This window comes from Dunckerocampus dactyliophorus, chromosome 21 (assembly GCF_027744805.1).
Source record: "Dunckerocampus dactyliophorus isolate RoL2022-P2 chromosome 21, RoL_Ddac_1.1, whole genome shotgun sequence".
Lineage (NCBI taxonomy): Eukaryota > Metazoa > Chordata > Actinopteri > Syngnathiformes > Syngnathidae > Dunckerocampus > Dunckerocampus dactyliophorus.
The window spans coordinates 12879407-12902958 of NC_072839.1; the positions used below are offsets into that span (position 1 = coordinate 12879407).

The window sequence follows — 23552 nt, forward strand, 5'->3', positions numbered from 1 at the left end:
CGATGTACTCCACCTCCATCTCATCCAGGTCCTCCTCCTCCTGATGAGAATGACCATCCACGAGGTCCTCTCTCTGGGAAGGGACGGCGGCTTCCCGCCTCTCTTCGTGAGAGGTGGCTGACAGGGTGCTGTCGGACACCTGTGAGTCATGACTCTGATTGGAAAGATCACTGAGTCGTTTCTCCTGAAAGCAAAAAGTACCCGTTTAAGAAACAAAAAAAGGCTTCCAGGCGAATGGGGCTGTAAGCACGCATGTACCTGCACGTCGGAGGACTGAGCTCCCTCGGGTCTGGACGTGAAGGCCTCATTGCGCCTCTCCTCGATGACTTTCTTCATCACCTTTAGCTCGCTAGGATGGGGTGTCGCTCGGCGCTGAAGGCCCTGAAGAACAACAATCTTGAATAAAAAGCCACAATTCTATTTGTATGGGAATCACTACATTCCCAGTCAAGCCAAGGGCGTTCCCTTACTCTGCGCTCTGCGGCGGCCTCATCGTCCTCGTCCTCCGCCTTGGTCTCTTCCTGAAACTGGATGACGGACACTCTGTTCAGGTTGCTGTCTGTCCAGCTGTCATCTACGCTGTTCTGTAGCAGGTTCTCTGTGGAGAATCAAACAGAATGTCAATCCACAGCGCAGAGAAGCATATAACCAAGAAACCAGGTGCTTCTCACCGAGGCTCGGGGAAGGCTGCTGAGGCAGCAGATAGCAGGTTAACACCTTCTCCCCTGTGCGCTCGTCATCCTCCGTCTGGAACTTGAGCATGGGCTGCGACTGGTTCTCTGCCAGCCACATGGCCTTCAGGTTGAGGTTGGTCAAGGCGAAAGGCAGGTTTTGTAATCTTGAGGGTGACAAGTTAGCGGGGAGTGACAATCGCTTCATACGCATTACACATTCTCCAACGATAGAAGAGCTCCAAGTGCTCCGCACCTGTTCCCGGCCACATCCAGCACGTGAAGCTCCGTGGCATCGGCGAGCTCGGCGGGCAGTTTTCCCAGGCGGTTGTCTCTCAGCGAGAGCACGTTGAGGCTGGCACATCCCCCCAGTTCCTTGGGCACAGCACCCAGGCGGTTGCGGTCTACATTCAAGTTGGTCAACTTCTTCAGCTTGCCCAGCGAGCGAGGAAGCGTCTGTCCAGGCAGCAGAGGACATAAAATCAGTAATTCTATATAATTAAAAAAAAAAAAAAAAAAAGTGCTTCTGCCGCCTTACTTGGAGAAGGTTCTCGGTTAATACGAGTTCCGTCAGATTTTCACACTCTCCTATGGAATCAGTCAGGTGAGTCAGTCTGTTCTGGTCCACCTTCAGAATGGACAGTTGCTTCAGACCGCCTGAAAAAAGCATGCAATTTAACCATCTAGACACAGTGCATGGGGGCGTTCAAGTATATTATTAGATATGAATCTAATTTGCAAAGCTAAGATAGCATTTATTGACCTACATTAGATTGGTTTTGGCATTTTTAAAGTATGTGGTTGATATCAGAAGAATTTGTTTGCAAGCTTCATGCACCAACAGCATCACTAGCACTCTTATTCCAGTAGAGGGCAGTGCAGCCTACATCTCCAAGTGTTTCTTTCTCCAGCTCACCGATGCTGTCTGGAACCACCTCCAGCAGATTCTGTGTAAGCAGCATGTCGGTGAGAGCCAGGAGACCGTTGAGCTCAGAGGGTAGCTCCTCGAGACGATTCTCCGACACGTCCAGACACACCAGTCTCCGTAGGTTCCCCAACTCCTACAGACACAAAAATATCAACGGGGACGATTTGATTTGGCTGTGTAGGTTTCTAATCGCTTGCAAAACCCCAAAAGGAACTTACTGGTGGTAACGAGGACAGCTGGTTCCGGTCCAGCCAAAGCTCCCTCAGGTTGGGCAGAGCGCCAAGGGTGTCCGGCTAACCAGTGAGAAGAAATAGAAGGAGAAGAAGACGGAAAACAAGTAAATAAGAATAAGTGAGTTTTCAAATTTAGTTTTGTTTGCCGGTGCCAAGCCAGGAAGTTAAGAGTCAGAGTGGAAACCACTAGTAGAGGCTTCGAGGCTGCTGCGGCTGAAGAAAACATCATGTGCTCTCTTCAAATAAACAGAATAAACACATCAGAATGCTTAAAAGGTGCCATCTGCCTTGGTAAGGTACTGCATAGGTGGGCGATAATCCGCTGCTCCAACACTGCAAGCTTCGCTCTGCGTAACACACGCATTAGTTATGTGGCAAAGTTTAGCTACTAACGTTAGCTATCATTGAACGTTAGCCTATTATAACCACACAATGACTGACTGCTTCTGTGTAAGTGTGTAAATATACATTTATTTGTTCAGTCGCTTCTGTTACACCAGTACCAGAAAGAAAAGTGTACTATGAAGTCAAAGAGGGACAGCGCCTTTAAATATAAGAATGTGATATTTTAGATGAAGTGATTGAATTTGAATGAATTTCTGCAAAATACGATTCCTTACATGGAATATGCTCACAGTTAGAGCACAGAAAACCTGTTTTCGACCTTCATAAGACGGTTTCTAACCTTATTAGAGCCCTCTAGGCATGAAGTAACACTTCCATAGTCACCTTTACACTCGTAATTCCCAATATAGTAGACTGAATAAGGTAAATAAGCCATTTAAGACCTAAATAAGACTTGTGACGGCAGGGGTTGAGAGTTAAGTTTCAGCTTTGCATGGGCGCAGCAGTAGCCCGTGTTTTTATTTGGGATTTTTGTGCCTGTTGTGAGATAATTCACACCTGTAATAAAAGCCTGTTGTTCTGCCAATCAATTCTGATCCTTGTGTGTCTCACCAAAAATGACAGTAACCTTACTGACACCTAGTGACCAGTGCAGAATACTACATTTCACCATCTTTGAATGCGTCTTTTAAATTAATGCCGTTTATCTAGCCATATTTATGCATGAAAACGCTGAAGGCAAAAAAAAAGCATGATTTATTAATCAATATCTTTTTGAAAAACTGTGAAAAGAGTGACACAGCAAAATTCCAAGTGCCAAAGTTCAAATCACTAAGCAAACCCAAGGTAAGAAGAAATTGGCTGGGTTCCAGCAGACGGCCGCAGGCTAGGTTTCATCATGATATCACCTATTTGTTTAGGCTCCGCCCTCGTCAGGCCATGGGGCTTTGTTTACCCTGTCCTACTGACAGGCTATGGTTTGTGTGAATGTGGGTCTGACACAGTGGCTCTAAGAAAAACCTTTAGGTTTACATCAGTGGCCGCCAATTGATGTACATGTGCCTGACAACCCAACTGTATAGAAAATATTTTGTGGGGCGAGTTACTTACCAACACTTCCAGTTCGTTGCTGCCCAGGTCCAGCTGTTCCAGTTTCACCAGGAAAGACAGCGACCTGAGAACAAATGCACATGAACACGTGTTGGACAAACCGCTTAAACGTGCTCTGATACTACGACCGCATGCCATTCGTGCCCAATGCGCTGACAATATGCATGGAATGTTTATTTTAAATGACATAAGAGCTGTTGATGCTGTCCACACACATGCACAAAATGAATGAAAAAGCACTGGATGCATAGCGAGCACACAGTCAGTTGCGCATCGTTCTGAATCCTGAAGGGTATGGCGACAGATTAAGCAACAGTCTCATACATGCTGGAAGGAGGTGACACTTACGTGGGTAGGGACTTGAGCAGGTTCTCCCTCAGCTCCAGCGTCACCAGGTTGGCCAGACTGCGAGAGGAAGAAGAAGATGGCAGAAGAAGGGGTACATGGAGAGAGGTGAGAGGAGAGGCATGGTGCTTAGTCAGATGGCAGGTCTGTTCATCTGGCATGGTGAGGGGGCTTCTCCATCTGTCTGGGGGCAGCAGTGGCCCTCACAGCCCGGCTGCCTCAGAGCCCCCACAGTCACTTAATGCTTAACGATTGCAGGCCAAATGTATCCGTAAGCCATTTGGTGAAGGACATGCATACTTGCATTGACATTACTGTACACTGAGAATAAAAACAACAGTGAGAACATGCACGTACTTTCCAATGTCGCTGGGCAAAGTCTGCAATGACACCTCGTTGAGCGCCAAGTGAGCTAGCGTTCGCAGTTGAGTGAAACCATCCGGCAATCTGCACAAAGGAAGGATGAATAAAAGGGGAGAGTCTCTTTAAGGATCACATGACTAGTATTCCCATCTGTAAGCTTGGAACAGCGCTCCAGCCCTTCTGCTGGTTTCCATTAAGAGGACAACAAAAGAGCTAAACAGAGGATACACAATACCAGTGACTTTACACCGTGATTACCTGATATAACGCATGGACTTGTGCATTGTCGCATTAACCCATCACTTCCTGCAGGCTCTTGTTCAATTAGTGTGCACAGGATTTCCTGTTGTGGTGGAACACTTAAAAGCACCGCCGTTACACGCTTAGTATCGAGTGCAGCTGTGCATTCAGACTAGTGGGGACAATACCAGATTTATTAATTTGATACCATACAGATTACTTTTGTGGCATTTTTATCCCAAGAAACCACGTGACAAATACTGTCTATCAACTTTAATGTATTTTGTATTAGTCATACCAAATTACAATACTTTATTTTTTACTAGGGATGTCCCGACCTGATCTTCCGGATCGGGATCGGCTGCCGATCCACTGTATTTGGAAAATATCGGCTTCCGGCATGAGATCGGGCCAATCCGGTTGCCGTATAACGTTCATAACTGTGGGGCACACTCCAACACGGTAGGTGCGGTACCGCGCCTCAAAGCTGCTTGCCACTCGACTCCCACCACCCGCAAGAAGAAGAAAACACAACAGCACTATGCAGACATGTCCGCGGTGTACAGTGGTGAAGTTAATTTCGAGTTGGACGTTGGATATTCGGCTCCTTAGCTACAGCGGTAGTTCCCCTTCGTGGCGCTCGGACTGCTGGGTCATGGTGCGGGGAGCTCGCACGGGAAGTGCTGCTCTAATTGCTGGTTGTTTATAGTAGGGGCCGTCAATAAATTAGTATTGCGTTGAAGAGTTTGTTGAACAAAATGTTACAAATTTATCTATAATCATGTCAAATGATTAGTCCTACCCTAAAAGTATTTTGCACGCCCACTTTTTCAAATTTGATCTTTTATTAGATCTCTTATTGGATTAGGGATTATTGTTGATCATACCGTGTGATAAAAAATTAAATTCAGTAATACTTTGGTTGCATTATTTCTAATGCTTTGAAGAGCTATTTTCGTAACCATATTGAATTCCACAAATTCATGTTTGTAACGAAAGCTTATTTAAAACTCCCACATGTACTTTTACAGTCTTCTGCGTTACTATTCAACACAATGATGTCTTGTTGCAAGCAGTAGATTTGCATGTGGACAAGCACTATATTGTATTACCGGCGTGATGGGCTGTTCCACTCCACTTACCTGGAGAGGGGGTTTCCACTGAAGTCCGCGATCTCCAAGGCCCGGCAAAATTTAATGCTCTCGGGGAGCTCCGGAATGTCTGCAGGAGATCAGAGGAGGAGGCAGGAGTGAGCACCAGAGATGCAGAGCAGAGAGACGTAAGAGGGCTTGGCTTGTTCTCCGTAGAGCGAATCATGTTAAAAGTTCCCTTTTAAGCACAACCAGATGCTGAAGCACATGAACGTGACAGAAAGAAATGTTAAACATGGAAGTTGGGTTGACAACGTTTTCAGTTCAATGACTCGTTTTCCTAAGCCAAACAAAACACAAAGGCGTTCACTGACACACTTTTTTTGTTGGTGACTGGGGAGGGAAGAAGAGGCAAGAAAAAAGGGCCCAACTTCTGGACTATGGACTCTTTTTCAGATTGTGAGCTCCGCCAAGCAGAATGACTACCAGACTCTTCCAGCACTGGATTCTGCAAGTGCACATAAAGAGAGATCCTACTGAGCAAAAGCAGCCAGTGACACTTGTCTGGCTCTGCGTTGTCCTTCAGTAGACAGATGGGAGTGGAGAAAAAAAAAAGGTCCACACAGACCACCGCACACTTCGCTTTACTGGGGCGCAGCTGTCCAGCAAACATATCAGCCTTTTCTGTTGCACGGTGCACCAGATTTTGTTTTTTCTTGCTCTTAGATGCTATTCACATGGAAATGGCGTTCTGGGTGCCCTGAAATTGTTTGAAACGCCGGCTTGTTGTTTCCGTATAGACGAGCAACGATGACATCAGCGACCCGTCGCCGTCACGTGACCAGAAGTGAGCTTTGACGACAAGCCAACATACTATCAGAATATTTCGAGTGTCATGGCTCACCGCAGTCGACATACGCACGTGTAATTCCACTTTGTTGTAAGTCTAGATGAGCCTTGGAAAGCGGAAGGCGGCGGAATGATGCACTCTTCATCTATAGTGTGGTGTGTCACGTGGTTCCATCTGCGCGTATGATGTGTAATTTCATTTTCACTTTCACACGCTGGCACCAGACTCGTCTGCCTCTCTGCCTTGGGAGTCTTTGTGGAGATTAAACTTCAATTGTTAACCAAAACAACATAAGTGACGTCGTCTTTGCTGTCAATGTAACGACATGACTACGTGTCGCTGCTCCAGTGTATTCCTCCGCTGACGTGTTACTCCACCACGTGCACGTAACTGGTTCTCCTTTTGCACAATGTTAACAATTAATGGCAGCGCGTTCCTAACGCCTGTGTTGTGATCGATGTCGCCATCTGTCAGTAGATGTAATTGCCACAACACAAATGTCCTGCACAGCAGATGTGACACTTTCACCCGTTTGTGTGCTAATGTACCATTTCTGGAGATGTCCAGCTCCACCAGCTGCATGAAGTTGGCTACCTCCGGAGGCAGTCTCTGGATCTCATTGTCGCTCAGGCCCAGCTTCCGTAGGTTCAGCAGTCTGAAGAAAGGCTGCACAGACACAGTTTGGGGCTCGTAAGACACAAAAACAAGTAACAACACAAACTGTTATTTTTCCGGATGCAATGTGCTTGTAAAAATGCCTCAGCTCAGGTCATTTCCTGTTCATCAACGCTTGAGGTTGAACTATTTGCTGAACTTGCTGCATCAATGGAGCCACAGTTCTAACAGTCAGCACATACAGTGGATATTCAAAAGGAAGGTCGTCTCAGGAAACACATTCTGTGTTAATATTCACTCAAAAAACACTTCCTCACCATGGTGACGCTAGACAAACAAAAAACGGGCTTTGGATGGGGGGGGGGGACAGCAGCCGTGGCCATGCCAAGTGATTTCACAGGGTTGCGGTTGAGAGACATTCCACTGCCTGCTGCCCTGTGCACGTCTGTGTCGGGGCGGACAGACAAGACCGCGGGACACACAAGCAGGAACTGTGCCGTTATGAAGCTCTCTATCAGTCCCAGTCAAGTGGCACGGACAGAGAGTCCCACTGTCTGCCCTCTCAATCGCCCGGCTTCTCAGACTCGCCAACAAAGGACAACTCTTGGCGAACTTGCAGACTTGAACTCGGGGTAGGAATTTGTATAAATTCATTAAGGCTTGTAGATTTCTGTTGCGTGCATAGACGTCTCCCAGCTGGAGCCTCAATCGGAATTCAAATTAGAGCTACGTTCAGCACAGCCAACCGCAACGATTTTATTATAAAATAAAACGGATTTCATGGGGATCTTACATTTTATCAACAGGAAAAAAATCCCTAATTCTAAGCACCATCTTTATTGGGCAAAAACATCTCAACATGTAGTTAAGTCACATACACAAAAGCTCCTTACACAAGTATTGTTTTGTGCACAAGATGACCGGGAGGGCGGCTCATCAATTATTATTCCCTGTTCTTAAATGATGGGGCGCCATGTGGCTACAGTGACAGCCTTTTCTGGGGCTTTCTAAAGAGTGTAGCAGCTTCCCAATTTGGAATGATGACAGGATTTGTAAACACACCTGAACCAGAGAGAGAACGGGGCATTGGCTTGTTATAAAGCACCAGGTGACACGTATCAGGTGGCGGGAACAGGAAACAATTGCCATTGCCACTTGATCATCTTGCAAAATGCTCACACGCAGTAAAACCTTGGTTACTCCTGAAGTGTTGGTTGCACTTTATTCAAATAAAATGTGGATGCATTTGCTATTAATTGTTGTTTCCTTGTTTGTTTATATCCATAATGAATTTATAACCTTACAAAAAAACAACGTGACTATAGCAAACTTTACCTGCACTGTCCAGTATCCAGGTATTTATTTCACATTTATTGTCACACTGCTTGAATTTTTGGCTAAAAGGTAACTGAATCGATTTAAAGTTACTGAATCGTTTCGGATCGTATGGCTCTAAATGAACCAATGTCGTCCTTGAATCGTATCGGCAACCGCAAATCATGATACGAATGGAATCGTTATTAAAATGAATCGTTAAACCCCTATTGGCGGCCGTAGCCGACTTCCGGTCCAGGCTGCCATTTTGTTCGCAAGCTACGGATGCTAACAGGACGTGATAAAAAATACATTAAGAAGACAGCTGGACTCCCGCAGTGTATTAATAACACGACAAGACCCGCGCCATATTGTACACTAACTGGAAAATGTACACAAACAGAGGCAAAGTTTTGGCATAGATTTGAGGTTAACCAAAAACCACGCTAGCCGAGGTTCCACTCCATTTCATTGACACTGCTGGAGTTCAAGCTCAGTTACCACAGTGAGGCGGAAGTAGCAAACCAGGAAATCCAGATTCCAGGCTAACCCAATCAAGCCATGATCTAATAAAAACAACAAAAAAAACTTTTGCATCACTGCATTCCTCTCCTCTCTTGATATGTCGTCCAGCGCTCCATCAGTCTTTAGGGGCTGTAATGATGTTACGAGCTGTCACACAAAGGTGGCCATTCACGCTGAATTTAACATACAAACACTTTCGCTGAAGGTTTTGGGAAGTAAAAACTGAAGTAGGGCAGCAGGATTCTGCAAAAAATGTGGATCACAATCTTTCGGCTTCGAATTGAGATTGCAGAAGAGCCAACTCGCCCTGGCCAGCGATGTTCTCGGGGGGTCGGGAGAGCGAGGAAGGGTGTTTGTGATGCAGTTCGTTCAGTAAAATTACAAAATTTGATCACGTTTTTTCAATTTTAAACTGAAGCATTACAGAGACGTGAAAACAAGCAAGGCTCTTTTCCAAAGAATGTAAAACAGTGAAAGCGTCATGGCAATTTCTCACCTGCTTCCAAACGCAGTCGTCCCTCGTTTATAGCGGTTTAATTGGTTCCTGACCAAACCAGGATAAATTAATCGGGTTCAATGTTAATAAACTGAATATTTTCATAGTTAGAGCAGAGAAATTGATTTCCTAAATACAGGTTTTAACATTAACTAAAAGTAAAACTTTTCTCTTTTTTGGCTTATTAATTGGATTTACATTATTACCACGGTTTTCAATCCTCAATATTGACAAATTACCACGTTTTTCGTACGTTTTGATATGCCGTTAAACCATCATTCACCCCAACACCACCACCACCGGGGTCAGTGCGTCAGTTGTAATAACAACAGCAAGCAGTGGGATATAGCGTACCGCCAAAAGTCTCTTTGTGGTACTAGCAAACCACAGCCAGTCCCTTGAGGGCCACACAACACACAAGTCTTTACAACGGCGCGTGTTTGTGTGCGGGGAACCATTTGTTGAGTCAGGCGGCACGTCTGTGCCTTTACAGCTTTGGAGGGTTTATTATGCGGCTTGTTTGATTAGGAAGGAGGTGAGGGTGTGAACTTTTTATACAGTGAATTGTAGAGGGGGACCTGCGGGGGAGGGCGTGGGATGTGACAGTAGAGGGCAGCGTGGGGAGCTTCCAGTTAGACGTCCTCATGGCTTAAAACTAAATTCAAAAAGATCACGAATAAGTCAAAGAAACATTGACTAGGCGGCGTAGCAGCCTGCATGTTTAACGTTCTGCTCCGACAGTTGCGTTCTGCAGACAAGGGACAGCTTCTGTGCTGTAGGTCTTGAAATCAACATTCAGCAGTGTTTACAAATTCTTAAGTTGCTCTTTGGATGAGGCTGCCAGGAACTACGAGAGTGTGTGCTGTGCGTAGCAATGCCTATTAGCCGAGTGTTTGCGTGCGCTGAAAGAAGCTGTAAATTCATAGCGCGGAATGTTTGTCAAATCATTCCTGAGGCACTTGTTTTAAAAAGCGACGGCAGCTATCCAGGAAGGGAAACGTGCATGAGAATGTTTGCGTGCCGGTATGGCTGTACAGTAGGCTTTCCGGATGACCGCAGTGAGTGCCCCGGTCACAGAGGCTGCCGTGTTCTTTCTTGTCAGGTTCTCAACTGTGGAATCCTTTTTTTGGACTACAAACCAAAAATCTTCCCAAGCACTCAATCCAAATTCTAACTTCCAGTTTACGCTCACACACATCATTTCCTGTGGAAGTGGAACTCTGATTCACACATTCCCGAGCTTCTAAATCCTGGCGTATGCCCACCCCTCCAATCGTCCACTGCTGAGCGCTCAATGGCTGTGTAGCCTAGCGACACACAACAATGCAGGAGGAGGAGGATGCATGCTTTTTGAAGTGGCCAGGACTCTTGCAGCGTCCCCACAAATATAAAAAGCTCACAAGGCCATGGCTGACTGGATAACTTGGTCAGCCGTGGGAGGTAAGCCTCATTAGCGCGCACTGTGTTAGAACTGCAGTCATTGCCATGATTCCCATGAATGATCCCGGACGCAGACACAAACTTTCACAAAAACAGCACCTCCGTCTCTCGCTGCCCAAAATATTTTCACTGTTGCGGTGCAGGAAGTGGAGTAGAAACACCAACAAGTACACCCCACTCCCAATTAGCACTGCCTGCACCCGCGGTTCTACACATGAATGCCAACCCAAACCCCTCCTCCTCTTCTTGCTCCTCCTCTTCGGGTTCCCTCCATTTTCTGAGGTGGTGGGACAAAAGCCAGGCAAGTCAAGCTCTCACTGACCAGCCCCATCCTCCCCCTCGTGGCCTGTCCAGCGGATTCCTCCATTGTCTAAAAGGGCACGACGGAGAGGAGAAAAAAGGGCTAAAAATGGAGGGATTGAAGGCTTGAAAGCGGCAAGTGGAGATAGGATGACAAAAGGGAAGAATGGCTGATGAACTGGGGTGGGGGGGGTTCCTGTTGTTGTGACAGCAAGAAAAGGGGGTGGATCATTAAGAAAGCATCCCTCACTCACTCACTCAGTTGCTTCCCTAACCTCTCTTTAAACCAAACAGAACAAATACAGTGGAACCCGTTTATGTCAACCACCCGTGTACCGTGTAGCCGACCGGAAACACATCGTGTTTGTGTTCTTACATGGTCAACTGCTTTTCTCGACATAACATCCGAGACCCAAGGGTGTAGCTGCTGTGAAAAATGGTCCGTTTGTGTCGACATCCGTCCTTGCTAAGCAGGGTCAAACCACGACTGTCAAGTTACACAGCATTAAAACCTGCACAGTGACTTCCTGTTCAGCCTCAAAATTAAAGCATGGCAGTATTAACCTGGATTATTATACCACAGCAACTAACAAAATGCACCCACTTATTTATTTTAGATTTGAGTGTGTACGAAAGCTATATTGTCATTGCAGCAGCTGTGTTATATAAGAGTATGATTTCATATATGGTATGAAAACACAAGGGGTGCACAATAAATATTGGACCAATATTTATCCGGACGATATAAGGAATTATGACATCATACCGATAAATCTGAATACATTAAAAAATAGCTCGGATAACATATAATTTAAAAACAAATGCTCCAATGACTAGAGATTACCCATAGTGTGCTGTAGCTGGGTTAGCGTGAGCAAATCACATGCTTCTTTGCTCCTGCATGTGCCGTAAACAAACATAGCGTAGATTGTGCGGGACCTCCCACACTGCCTCAGACACCTTGCACGCTAGCTAGCTAACGTGCCGCAAACACTACGTGACGAGAGGAAAAACCATCGGCCCTCAACACACCAAACCCTACCAGCCACCCGAAACACAAAAGCCCACGAAGACGCTCGCGCCACCAAAGACGCTGCCCTAAAGCCAGCCGCAAAAAATGTCCCATCACTGAGGGCATCCTCCACCATCGCCAAAGACACCGGCCCCAGTTGGCCAGCGGGTTGCTATTTTTTTATGTTTTGTTCATTGTAGTGATGTCATGATATTTAGTAATGGAAGTATCTATCTATCTATCTATCTATCTATCTATCTATCTGGTTAAGGACAAATCTATGGGTACAATTTGTCAAATCCAACTTTGGTTGAGCTGTTCTTACCTCCAGGTGTGCGCAAACTACAGTTAAATCAAAATGTAAAAAAATGGTAAAAAGAGTTATTGGTTATCGGTCTTCAGAAGCAGGAAGTTATCAGTATCGATTAAAAAAACGACTGCGCATCCCTAGAAAACACAAGAATCCAAATATAAAATATGCAAAAATCCTTTCTTATGGCCCATTCTACTCATGTCTCTGGCAAAAGTTACAAGTAAATCTGCAAGCAACAGCGAGTTTTGGTTTCGATTACGGTTATGTCGACACCCGCTTCGGTTGACGTCAGTCAGCCAGTCCAAGGGTAGCGGTTTCCATTGGTTCCATCATTAAAAAGGTTTTAGTCTCACATGTGATGTTTCTGTGTACACGCATGTTTGAATCATGACGATAGAGTCACACGCAGGAGCCACGTTCAGCACAGTCTAGTGTCATTGGGTGGCCATTCGGAAAACATGTTGCAGTGCGTGCAAGTGCATGTGCTTCACTTTAAAGTGGCACTCTGAACCGCGACCGCCTTTCTGCAGCTCCTGCCACCCGGACAGGCCACACAGGCAGAAGAAGGGTGCGGTGGAGCTGGCCTGTCTCCACACATACACCTGTCTCTGACCCCTTGCAAAGAGTAAACACAAAGACGAACGCTGAGCCAGGTATCGCCTAAACCTGCGTCACAATCTCGTTTTTGAAGAAGAGAGACCCCAGACTCAAAATACGGAGGGGACGGAGGTCGCAAAATGTTTCTATTACCCTCACAGCAGGTGTCAAATGCTTTACAAGTCAACAGCAATGCGATTAATGAGCAACCACAGGGACAACAGGAGTGTTCCGCCTCCCCCTTGATTGTCTCGGGAATTCTGTCCAGCTATGCAGAGGCGACACAAGACGCTGTCCGCCGCGGGCCAAAATGCACAACCTGGAACGTGCGGCGTTTGAGAGTCCTGTCAGGCTGACAGCTGCAGACTTGTGATCAGCACACGAAGTAGAGGACTATATGTAAAGCCTCTAAACACGTCTGTGCAAGATTGAGAGTGAACAGGTGGCAGTGGCAGCGTGGGCTTAAGAGGCTGCTTCGCTCAAACACACTTGGTTCAAGAGTAACGCCACCAAATGTCTAGATAAGCATACAATTGTTGCTCGGTTATGATTTCCGTACATAAATATGGCCATGACTTGACACGGCAAAAGTGATTTTTCAGCCGGTGTTTTATAAATAGGCAAGTAATCCTGTGAGCGTTTCTGTATTGGGGGGGGCTAATCACTGCTTTGGTTACTAACACGGTCACAGTAGTGGAGGCTCTGGCACCATCAGCCTGTGGACATCATGTCCGAAAGCTCCATCCACACAAAAGAGTCAGCGTTGCATATTTGCAATCCAAAACGACAGTCAAAGCAGAAGCAGCCGCAGCCGCCGCCGGCCTGGACGGCCTTGAACTTTGTCTCGTCAGCGCTCTTTCTGCTGCTTCCAGCATGCTGACCGTTCACCTCGCGAGACGCCCATTTCACCTGAACACTTATGCAACACGATCAATACTGCATTCCTGACACCATCGCATTTACTGCAGACAGAAGTGAAAACTACACAACTCGTATGTGTGCTGCAGAGTGGGAGGCCACAACAAAGAGTTCTCATCCTGAATAGGATGAGGAACTGATAAACACAGGCTCCCATTGCGGACCTCTCATTGTCATGATACCCCCAATCACAAAACCAGCACAGGTGTTCATAGTCCACAGCGGGCACTTGGTTCTGTCCTGGATGGCTCAGTTCTGGTATGCGCGCTCCCACAGCATGACAGGTCGGCTGCATGGACTTGGCATTATTGTACATTACACAATGTGGGTGTTTGTGTGTGCACAAGCAGCTTTTTGGCACAATGGACTCATTGTTCCGGCTGTGGTGCACATCACTGAATCATCTTTTCCAGTAACTGCCTCCGCGCTGAATGGTCCATTCTACATGCATCACTTTTACATATCTCACCCTCCCATTGTTTTTAAGTGACGTTTCCCTTGTAGACCTCCTTAAGATCTCTTATCTCACATAAGTGTCTGCCTATTTCCAACACTCCACATCGCTGAGGTTGACACACAAATGAAGAGTGCTGTGCTTATTTTGTTACCTTCTGACATTGGAAAAATAAAAACACTCACTGTCTCGCAATGAATCAAACCGTGCTGCTGAAATTGGGGAAACGGGGCTGGAAAACACAGCAGGCCAGCATTGATAAGGAGTCCGAGGCCCACGCCGAAAGGGTAAATACGGCAGGGCTTGAGGCAAACCCGTGGTGCTAGGAGAGCCATCACCTTGGCGACCGGTGTTTGCTCATCCAGAAAGCCACAGGGCGAGGCGGCGAAAACCTCCCTCGTGACGCTAGGCGACAGTCACAGAACCTCAGTGAAGGTGCAAATGTGCATCTTCAACACAAACGTGAGCATCCCTCCTGCACACATACTTCTAAACGAGAGCACCTCTCAATGGAAGTACACTTGAAACATTGAACTTTTTAAAATGATATTCACACTATGAGGAAACGGCGACTGCAGATTCAATAGTAGAGACTGGGGTGTCCCGGTCCGATATCGGCAACAAAAAAAAAAAATCTGATGATATCGGCCTTCAATATAAGCACCCAGACACAAGCAGACACTTCTATCCAGCATGCAGACCCCACCTGATCACAACAGTGCTAACAAGAAAGGAGCAAGACTGACGTCGGACGCGTGGCAGCACTCCTCCCCAAAGTCCGAGGTGCAAAACCCACCATGCACAAGCCCCCCCGCGGTGGCACAGTGGGGCCCTATGAACGTAATCGCCGAATTGGCCAATAAAAACGGAATCCACCGTTAAATGCGGAATCTCGTGAAAATTCACATGATGTGAATGAAATTCTGTCATCGTAAGGAGAAGGAACGTTCGTGTGGGGGAAGTAATTCCCCGGCGGACCGCTCACTTGTGACGGAATTTCATCGCAAACCTGCCGACCTAAAACACCGGCAAAAGTCGCCGGAAAAAAAACTTGGCAACGCCTCTCTTACGGAGCGTGAATGGAAGGTAGCAGGGTAAGCTTAGTTTAGCAGAGAACGCTAGTGCTGCTGTGTGTGTGTGTGTGTGTGTGTGTGTGTGTGTGTGTGTGTGTGTGTGAGACTCTGTATGAGTGTGTTTACGATAGTGTGTGTTTTACCGCTTATTAATGCAAACGACGTCATGCAAGTTCTGAGACAAATAAAGGCGAGAGGCACGTTTATTCTTGCTCCCAACCATCAGCAGATATTCTCAACACACACACACACACACACACACAAAACACATCCCATTAGAAAAGTCAGCCAGGCTACATCCGTTTATGGCTGGGCACAATTGGCCAATAATGTAATGCATCAGTAAATGTAAAGATTTTTGCGTTTAATTACATTTTGGACATTTAATGGACATTTTATTTACCATCACAAAAGCACACACTCTGTGCTGGTAAAATAAGTGTAAAAAGTAAAATAAATAAATAAATAAAAATGGAAAAAAGTGGAATTTGTAAAAAAATAAAAAATAAAAAACTCAAACGTAATGTGGGAGAAAAATAAAAGGCACAGAACCGATAAACCCATTAAATGCACAGAAATGAGGATCCTCGCCAGACCACGCAGGCGAAGAAACAAACCTCGGGCCCGCCTAAACAATCAACACCGTCTGAAACATCCGCAAAGCGTGACCAAGTGAGTCAAACAGTCCACATTACAAAATAAGTAATAAAAGTATGTGTGATTTGTGCTGATATCGGGACATGCCTAGAACAGACACAAGGTTAATGTGTCCTCACCTGACGCTCATGGACTTCATAGAAGTGTTGCACCAAAAAGTCACACTTGCTCTTCCCACACTACAGTAATGTGCTGCTATTTCTTGCCGCTTGACTGCCAGAATATACACAGAAAAAGTGCTATCAGCTAAATTTGCCAGTGCGCTGCAAGTCCCCACAGAACAGTGCCTGACTTAATTAAAAATAGGGCAGACGTGTGTTTAAAGAGGAGACGGAAATTAAGTCGGACCATCTTGAGAGTTCAGCTGGAGTGAGTTGTGTGTGCGCTTGCTTCAGTGTGTTCAGTGTGTGTGTGTGTGGAGGGGTCGCCAACGGGAATGTGCAGTGAGTAAGTTCAAGTGTGTGAGAGGTGGAGTGGGCGGGGCAAGCTCCTGGAGATTCCACACATGCCTGTGTCGAGCGCTGCGGTGCAAACACAACCACGCCGGGGCTAATTACACCGTGAGCAAACATACCCCGAGCTCTACCCGACAACAGCTATTCCCCAGCTTGATCGCCACGGACGTCGTCGTGCCACAATATGATTCTCCCATACAATGCGGGAGTCGGTATTGTTGCGCGACACTTGGCTGACCCTCCCACAAACACGGAGGAAACATTATTTGGGAGCTGCCTCATTATGATTGGCTGAGTTTTCTGCATATAAACACTGTATTCAGTAGTCAGTCATCACATTGAAGTCACATCAACACCGCAAGTAGCCAAAGAAAGTGCTGCTGAAGAAGAGGATTGTTATCTACCCTGGAGATGAATAGATGCGTGGGTGGCAAGGGGGTGGGGGGGTGTCCTATGAAGTATGTCTTTTTTCTGGACCATAACCACTTTGTCATGCATCACCCAGCATGAGTGTGACGCACACGTGCATGTGTGGCATTTTGTTGACCCCCCTCCAAAAGACCCCCGCCGTGCTTTGTGTTGACCTCTTGCTGCCACTCTCTCTCACACACACAACAAATATCCACCCATCAGCACCTCTTTTCGAAGGCCAAAACTGGTTATGTGTCAAACACACACACGCACACACTTAGCCTGTTTTATAGTGTTTGCTCACTGAGCCAGTGAACAAACAGAGACTGTCTCACGTTGTTAAGCTTACAGTGTTAGTGGTGGCTGCTCAAGAGAGGAGGATGAGGTTGCTACTACCTTCGAATTCGAGAGCTTTCCCACGCTAGTGCCTTTGACCCCTAAAACGTTTGTTACCAGTCCACAACGTACTCTTATTGCACACATGTATGTAGAAGCACTTATAAGGACATCAAAACTGCCTTTAACCCCTAACCGTTCCAACAGCCTCTACTATTTGGTATGCCGCCCCCTATTTGCATTCCGAGGAGTGTTATAAGTCACCGGGAAGCTTCGGGGCTAGCCACACGGAAACGTTTTCAGGTCAAAACGGCAAAGTATTTGATCGTTTCAGCGTTTCATCCACACGGAAACAGCGTTCTGGGTGCCCTGAAACAGTATTTTTTATTTGTCTTGTCGTGTTATTAATACACGGCGTGAGGCCAACTGTGCTCCTTGGCTTCCAACAAAGAAGCTAGCTTGCTAACAAAATGGCAACCGGAACCGGACGTCCGCTACATCGGCTGTCTATGCTTGAACTCTCAAAAATGTGAACAAAAAACGTGTTTTAATAGTTTGACAAGCATAAAACAATCAGTGATAAATGAAATGAGATAAATTCAAATTTAAGAAGACGTGATTCTTGATGCGAGTCTTCCCAAAGACACGATGTGGCAGCAAAACACCACACGCACACACCATTTTCCTGTTTGTTTTTTAAAATTTTTTAATTAGCTATTTCTTTAATTCATTTCAATTCAATAGTGTTTGTCACCTTTTTTTTATCAAAATGAGGGCACTGGAAACTTTCTGTGGCTCCATTTTGGGTGACTGAGGTGAGAAACACTATTGAATTCAAGAAATAACAGGAAGGTGGTGTCCGTGTGGTGCCTCGCTGCCACATCGTGTCTTTGGGAATACTCAAATCAAGTATCGTGTTTTCCATGAAGGTAAAAGGTAAAAACCATTCATCCTTTACATGTATTAATATGCATGTAGAATAATTTTTTGGGGCTTTCTGGAATGGATTCATTGGATTTACATTGTTTCCGATGGGAAAAATGTATTCAGTTAGCATCCGTTTCGGTTAGAGCCTGACCTTCTGGAACAAATGAATGACACTAACCAAGGTTCCACTGTAGTTAACATCAACTTGAATTCCATATGTCATATTTCCAATGTAGAAGGTTGCTTCTGAATCTGAATACAAGCAAGCCAGCCAGTATTGGACAGTGTTGGAGTTTCCTCTGAACAAACTTCACCAGCTTGAGAACTGTTGTTTTCATTGTAGCTACGCCGTCATCCCATTCAGTGGTAACGACTTAGCGGATGGTCAGATCAATAGCAGCATCATTTAGGAAGAGAAGCAGACAACACTCTAATTGGAACAACAGATTATTCCGTCAATGATTACTGGAGTGATCAGTAGCAGGCTCCACTATTCAACAAAACAAATATGTGTGTGTGTGTGTGTGTGTGTGTGTGTGTGCTCCGATGCTGCAGCTGACTCAGCAATGAAACGGTGAGTGGAGTGCAGAAGCACTCAAGCGTTGCCGAAACACTTTTGAGTACGCATTACTCTTCTGCGTTATCATCACTCTCACGCTTTGAGGCTTAAAAGTCTTTTACTGTTCGGTGCCACACCTTGTAGGTATACAAACAAACAAGGTGCTTTGTGTGTCTTATCATAAGTATCATCATGTGTTTCTCTGTGCACATGAACGCATGAGGGGGGAAAAAAAACCCTACATTTTCTCAAGCTTACTGCTTTTGTTCAATATAAAGCGGTCCAGTGCTCCACAGACAAAAACAGGGCATTCCACGGCTCACTTGATTATTCCCGCTTCCTGCTTGCAGGGACGCTCCCGAAACAAAGGAATCAACACAAGAAACGCGCACGTCAACAAATCAGCAATGGCCAGACCCAGGCGCTGACAGCTCCACTTGACTCACGGAGCAACGGATGTCGTATGGCAGCCTCGTTCGCCGCAGAGACTCTCAGCATCGGAGCAGCGGGCCAGAGCGTGGCTGGAGTGAGGTTCCCCGGGGCTGGTGAAGTCAGCGCATCAACAACGCAAGCGTCTCCTCAACTCTGAGGCTCGTCTCACATGCTCATTTGTAGGGACGTTGCAAGCTCTCGTGTCACGAGACCTCGCGAGATTAAACGTCACAAGATTCCTCGGTCATAATGTCAGATGAGCTATGAACATATGGAATCGGGGTTGTGTAGAAGTTTTACTTTTGCGTCTCACGGCAACTATGATGCGTTCAAGGGCCGCCGAACAGAGCGCGGAATCTCAATGCTTGATGTAAAAAACATTATCAGTGGAAGATAAAAGACACACACGTAAAAGTTGCGGGCTTGGACATTGGACATTTTTGCTGACATTACTGCCAACTCAGCTTGAATAGAGGTGGGTTTTCTGTGGAAAATGGCTTCATTTCAGAAAAAAATATGAATGTAAATTATTTTTGGACTAAAAATGTGTGAATTTGCAGGGCATCCACTGTACTTTAAAATGCAAGAAGATGGCAAACACAGTACATACTGGGCAGCAACTGGATAAGCCAGTCATCAATCAGCCTCTTAGCCACAAGTGTTGTTGGCCAAGTGTGTGTGTGTGTGTGTGTGTGTGTGTGTGCTTGATGCCTGCAGCCAACACAACTTCCATCCCACAGACTCTCCTCTATCGCAAACAGCTGCCGCCACCGCAACCATTAATTATTCACTGGAGCCTTGCTTCCGTGTTTACCTTTGTCACCGGCAAGCAGGGCGAGTGCCAGGGGGAGGATATGGATGGGTGTGGAACGAAGATGTACCCAGAAAGTCGAGCGTCATGCCCGTTTACGCGCCACCTGCAGTTGCGCCAACATTCATTTCCTAGGAAATAGGACTGCATGATTCTGGAAAAATGTCAATCATGATTTTCTTGCTTCCAACTGAGGTCACGGTCCTCTGGAACAACTTTTGCACGCACGCACACACAAACATGCCATGTCCCAGGCCTTCTGCTTTTGTTTTAGGCAATATTTACTTATTTGAAAGGGCTTTCTTGCCATTTTTAGTGCAGCCCTACTACTGGCCAAGCAAAATTGTTATCCAATGCCACAGCATGGATGGATGGTCCTCACGTCAGATCCCCAGAGGATCAGCCAAGCTCAGTTCCTAGATCACGTCCTCTAGTGAGGCCCCCACCCCGCGCCTTCTCCTCCTGTTAATCCTTCTTAGGAATAAATTATACCCCACCACGACCAGCAACAGCACTAGCGCCACATATTCTCGCTCACACACGCACCAGATTGGGGGCAGAGGGGAGGCAGGATGTGGGACCAGCTGGTCATCAGCTCAGACAAAAGAACCTGCTGAATGTGCTCAGATCTCTCACATGGTCTGTCTCGCCAGCTCTGGAGCTCTCTCGCTCTCTCCAGTCCTGTATAAGTGGCACAACATTTAACTACAGCATGTACATTCCTTAACGGAGCCATGTAGACCAGCAGCCACTTGGAACAATGATAAGAGTTTGGAGTTATTGGACGTAAGAGTTCCTCACAATGCAATTGACGTGCCTGGAAGGCCCTGTTGGGTAATAATAGTGGGAGCAACACGCTTAAAACCTGTTTAGCAAAGTCTATTGGGGACACACCCATCAGGAATTTGTTTGCCCATCGCAACAGCGCAACAGCCTCCGTAACAACACACGTTATGGATGGTATAGTATGCAGACCATACGTTATATGCCTCCAGGCAGGTATAAGTACCTCCATACGACGCGTTTGCCTCTTTAATGCAGCGTAGCGCCGACAGGAAATGCAAAAGCAGTGACATTTGATATGACGAGGTGGGAGGGGGGCAACGGGATTGGTGATGAATGGACTCCTTTGTAACCTGTCATGAGACTGGAGAACGGCTGCAAAAAAAAAAAGAAAAAAAAAAGAAAAAGATAATTCCCGCTTCCTCAACAGGGGTGTTTGAGCGAGCAAGGCCAAGTTCGTCGTCAGTGGGATCACTTCAGCTTAGTTCTATTTCATTTGACCTCTGCACCGAAGCCATCACAGTAGCGGGGGGGCTGGAGGGGGGGTCAACAACAGCTGAATCTGAATTTTTTTTTTAAAAAAAGGTGGTTGGGACGGTGGCTAGCAGCCCATCACTATGAGCGGCGGCATAATCTCGGATTGGTGGGCGGGGTCGCCGCAAATGACTGGAAACGTAAGGAACTCTCGGGAAGTCTAAATCTCCATCTGTTCACGTTGCCGCAGCGCAAACAACACTTGCTTCTTCACGGCCGACTGTTTCACTGCTCATCTATTATTAAAACACGCTTCGCCTGGTTCCTAAGTTCATCATACTTTAATAGCCGCGTATTGATTATGTCGAGGCGGCTCATAAAAGTGGACACGGGGAGGTGTGGACATTTATCGGCACGTCAACACAAACAAAGCAGATGCATTCAGACCCCGGACACGTTTGCGGGATCGTTATGGAAATGTCATCCAGCGGGAAGCCAGAATACCTGCCCTTGGAGCGAGTGGGTGGTTAAAACGGAGCGTTAGGATGCACCTGTGTTTCATTGGTCACCATCAGGTGCAATGGGGGGTGTGTGGCACACATGACATTCAAATAGACTGGCATACTGTAGAAAGCAACTTCACAGATACCAGGTCCTGCTAATGCTTGAATTTAGTGGTTAAAAACAGTAAAAAAAAAAAATAATAATAATAATAATAATAATAATAATGAATAGAAAGAAAAAAAGATTCAGGTCTGGCGGGTTGCAAATTAATAGCCAGGATTGATCACAACATCTGTCATTGTTTATGATTGCCAGAAGGTTAGAAGCTGGGCTGCGTCAACACTTCAGCCTTTGTTGACCTCACTTTGGCAACAATTACCCTTCAATTTTAAAATACCGGACGGACAAATCCAGCAAACAAGTGTTTTGTTCCACAGCTCCGTCTGGGCCGGAGGGCTAAAAACAGAAAATGCAGCTCTCGCTTAGAATAAACTCCAAACTTGTGTTATGCCATTCGTCCCATTGCACTGCAAACTGTATTATGAATAAGTGGACCACTTTAAGGAGATACTGGCATGTCTGATGCTGGGAGTGAATGACCTGAGTGTCAACCTAATCTGAGATGGAAGAACGAGAGCAGGACACCTCAGTCATCAATTTGATCAAGGTGATATTTCCGTATCCATCTGATAAAACAACTTTTAAGTGTGAAGTCTTGTCACAAAGTAACCTGTGGTTACTTGAAGTTTAGATGTATAAACACACCTTAGGAAGCTCCTTGAGTTGGTTGGCATCCAGCAGAAGCTCTTCCAAACTGCGGCTGTAGCGGAACACCTCATCGGGGACTGCCTGCAGGTTGCAGTGCCGCTTGTCCACCGACTCGACGTGGCGGTTGCAGCGCCACAGCGGGATACACTTCAGCATGTCCGGCCGCCGCGGGGGGGTTGGTAGCCGGTGTCACTGGATTCTCCGCATTGGAGGTGGTAGTGATTCTGGTGTTGATGGTTGGGGTGGATGGGTGGAGGAGGTCGTCGGGTAGGACTTTTAGTTCAACTGTGCTCCCACAACGATCCAGAACAGGAGGCCGAAATCCAATTAGGGACAAAAAATAATCCCCCAAGAGCGGTTAGCGATATTGCCAGTGTCCGTTGGACGCCGAGCGAGGATTGTCGTGTTCCCTCCGAGGTTTACATGAACACAACATGGAGATCCATCCCACTTGACTGGACTGTTCTCCTCACTTTCTGCAGTTAGCTAGTTTTGCTACAGCCACCATCCTTGTGTCACAGCCAGGCTAGCGGGAGAGCATGCAGCCCAAACCCCAGCTAGGCAGGAACATCGGTCTGGAAAAGCCAGTGAAAACATTTGTCAGGCGATGTCGACGGAGCGACAAGGTGACGGTAACCGTGTGGAACGGAGCGAGTCAGCCGAGGTTCAACAGGGTGTCCACTGGTGTACTTACTCGTCCTCGCCGGTTGTGTTGTTTGCAAGCTAGTTGCAGTTAGCCTACATCGGCTAGCAGCCTGGCTGAGCGTCTTTGTGCCTTGCCACCGTTAGCTTACACAAGTGTCGGAAAAGATGTGGGAAACAGAATCCAGTTGCGTATAAAAGCAAAGCGCCGGCATGTGTCACAGGTAAAGTCCTATCAAGCAGACGTGGGTTTTGAAAAATGCCCGCAGGGAGTGCAGGAGCTTCTCCAACAGGCGCGTTTCCCTCCCTCTGTTCAGCCAGGCCGGTTAGGCGTGTGGGGGGCTGGGCTACGTTTGCGGCCATAGGACCGCTGCCTTCCGTCCCCCAGTGACGCTATTTTCCCATGCTTTTTATGGCGCCATCTTCCGGGCAAAACCATTAATGACTTTCATAGAAATGTGACACAATATTAAATTCATGTTGTATGGCTACACCTATCGGTATTGTTTGCATTTTTCAAAACAAATGTTGCTCCCCAGTATTCATGGAAGAAAAAGTCG

At 46.5% G+C, this 23552-nt stretch overlaps 1 protein-coding gene across 17 annotated transcripts in view; it reads right to left on the bottom strand.

Annotated features, from left to right (window-relative positions):
- Positions 1–23426, bottom strand: part of scrib (scribble planar cell polarity protein) — a 48911-nt gene extending 25485 nt beyond the window's left edge. For 15 of the 17 annotated variants that reach the window (XM_054766240.1, XM_054766241.1, XM_054766237.1 and 12 more), the window contains exons 1-14: positions 22348–23426; positions 6725–6842; positions 5378–5456; positions 3990–4079; positions 3636–3692; positions 3288–3351; positions 1818–1892; positions 1588–1732; positions 1210–1328; positions 928–1127; positions 672–838; positions 471–598; positions 259–381; positions 1–184 (exon numbers count right to left, since the gene is read on the bottom strand). The exon at positions 1–184 is cut by the window's left edge and continues 2 nt beyond it. In XM_054766240.1, coding sequence (XP_054622215.1) covers positions 1–184; positions 259–381; positions 471–598; positions 672–838; positions 928–1127; positions 1210–1328; positions 1588–1732; positions 1818–1892; positions 3288–3351; positions 3636–3692; positions 3990–4079; positions 5378–5456; positions 6725–6842; positions 22348–22506 — 1708 coding nt within the window. In that variant the 5' untranslated portion in view covers positions 22507–23426. The remainder of the gene's footprint in view (positions 185–258; positions 382–470; positions 599–671; positions 839–927; positions 1128–1209; positions 1329–1587; positions 1733–1817; positions 1893–3287; positions 3352–3635; positions 3693–3989; positions 4080–5377; positions 5457–6724; positions 6843–22347) is intronic. The other 2 variants (XM_054766235.1, XM_054766252.1) reach the window with 2 other exon arrangements.
- Positions 23427–23552: the final 126 nt, after the last annotated feature.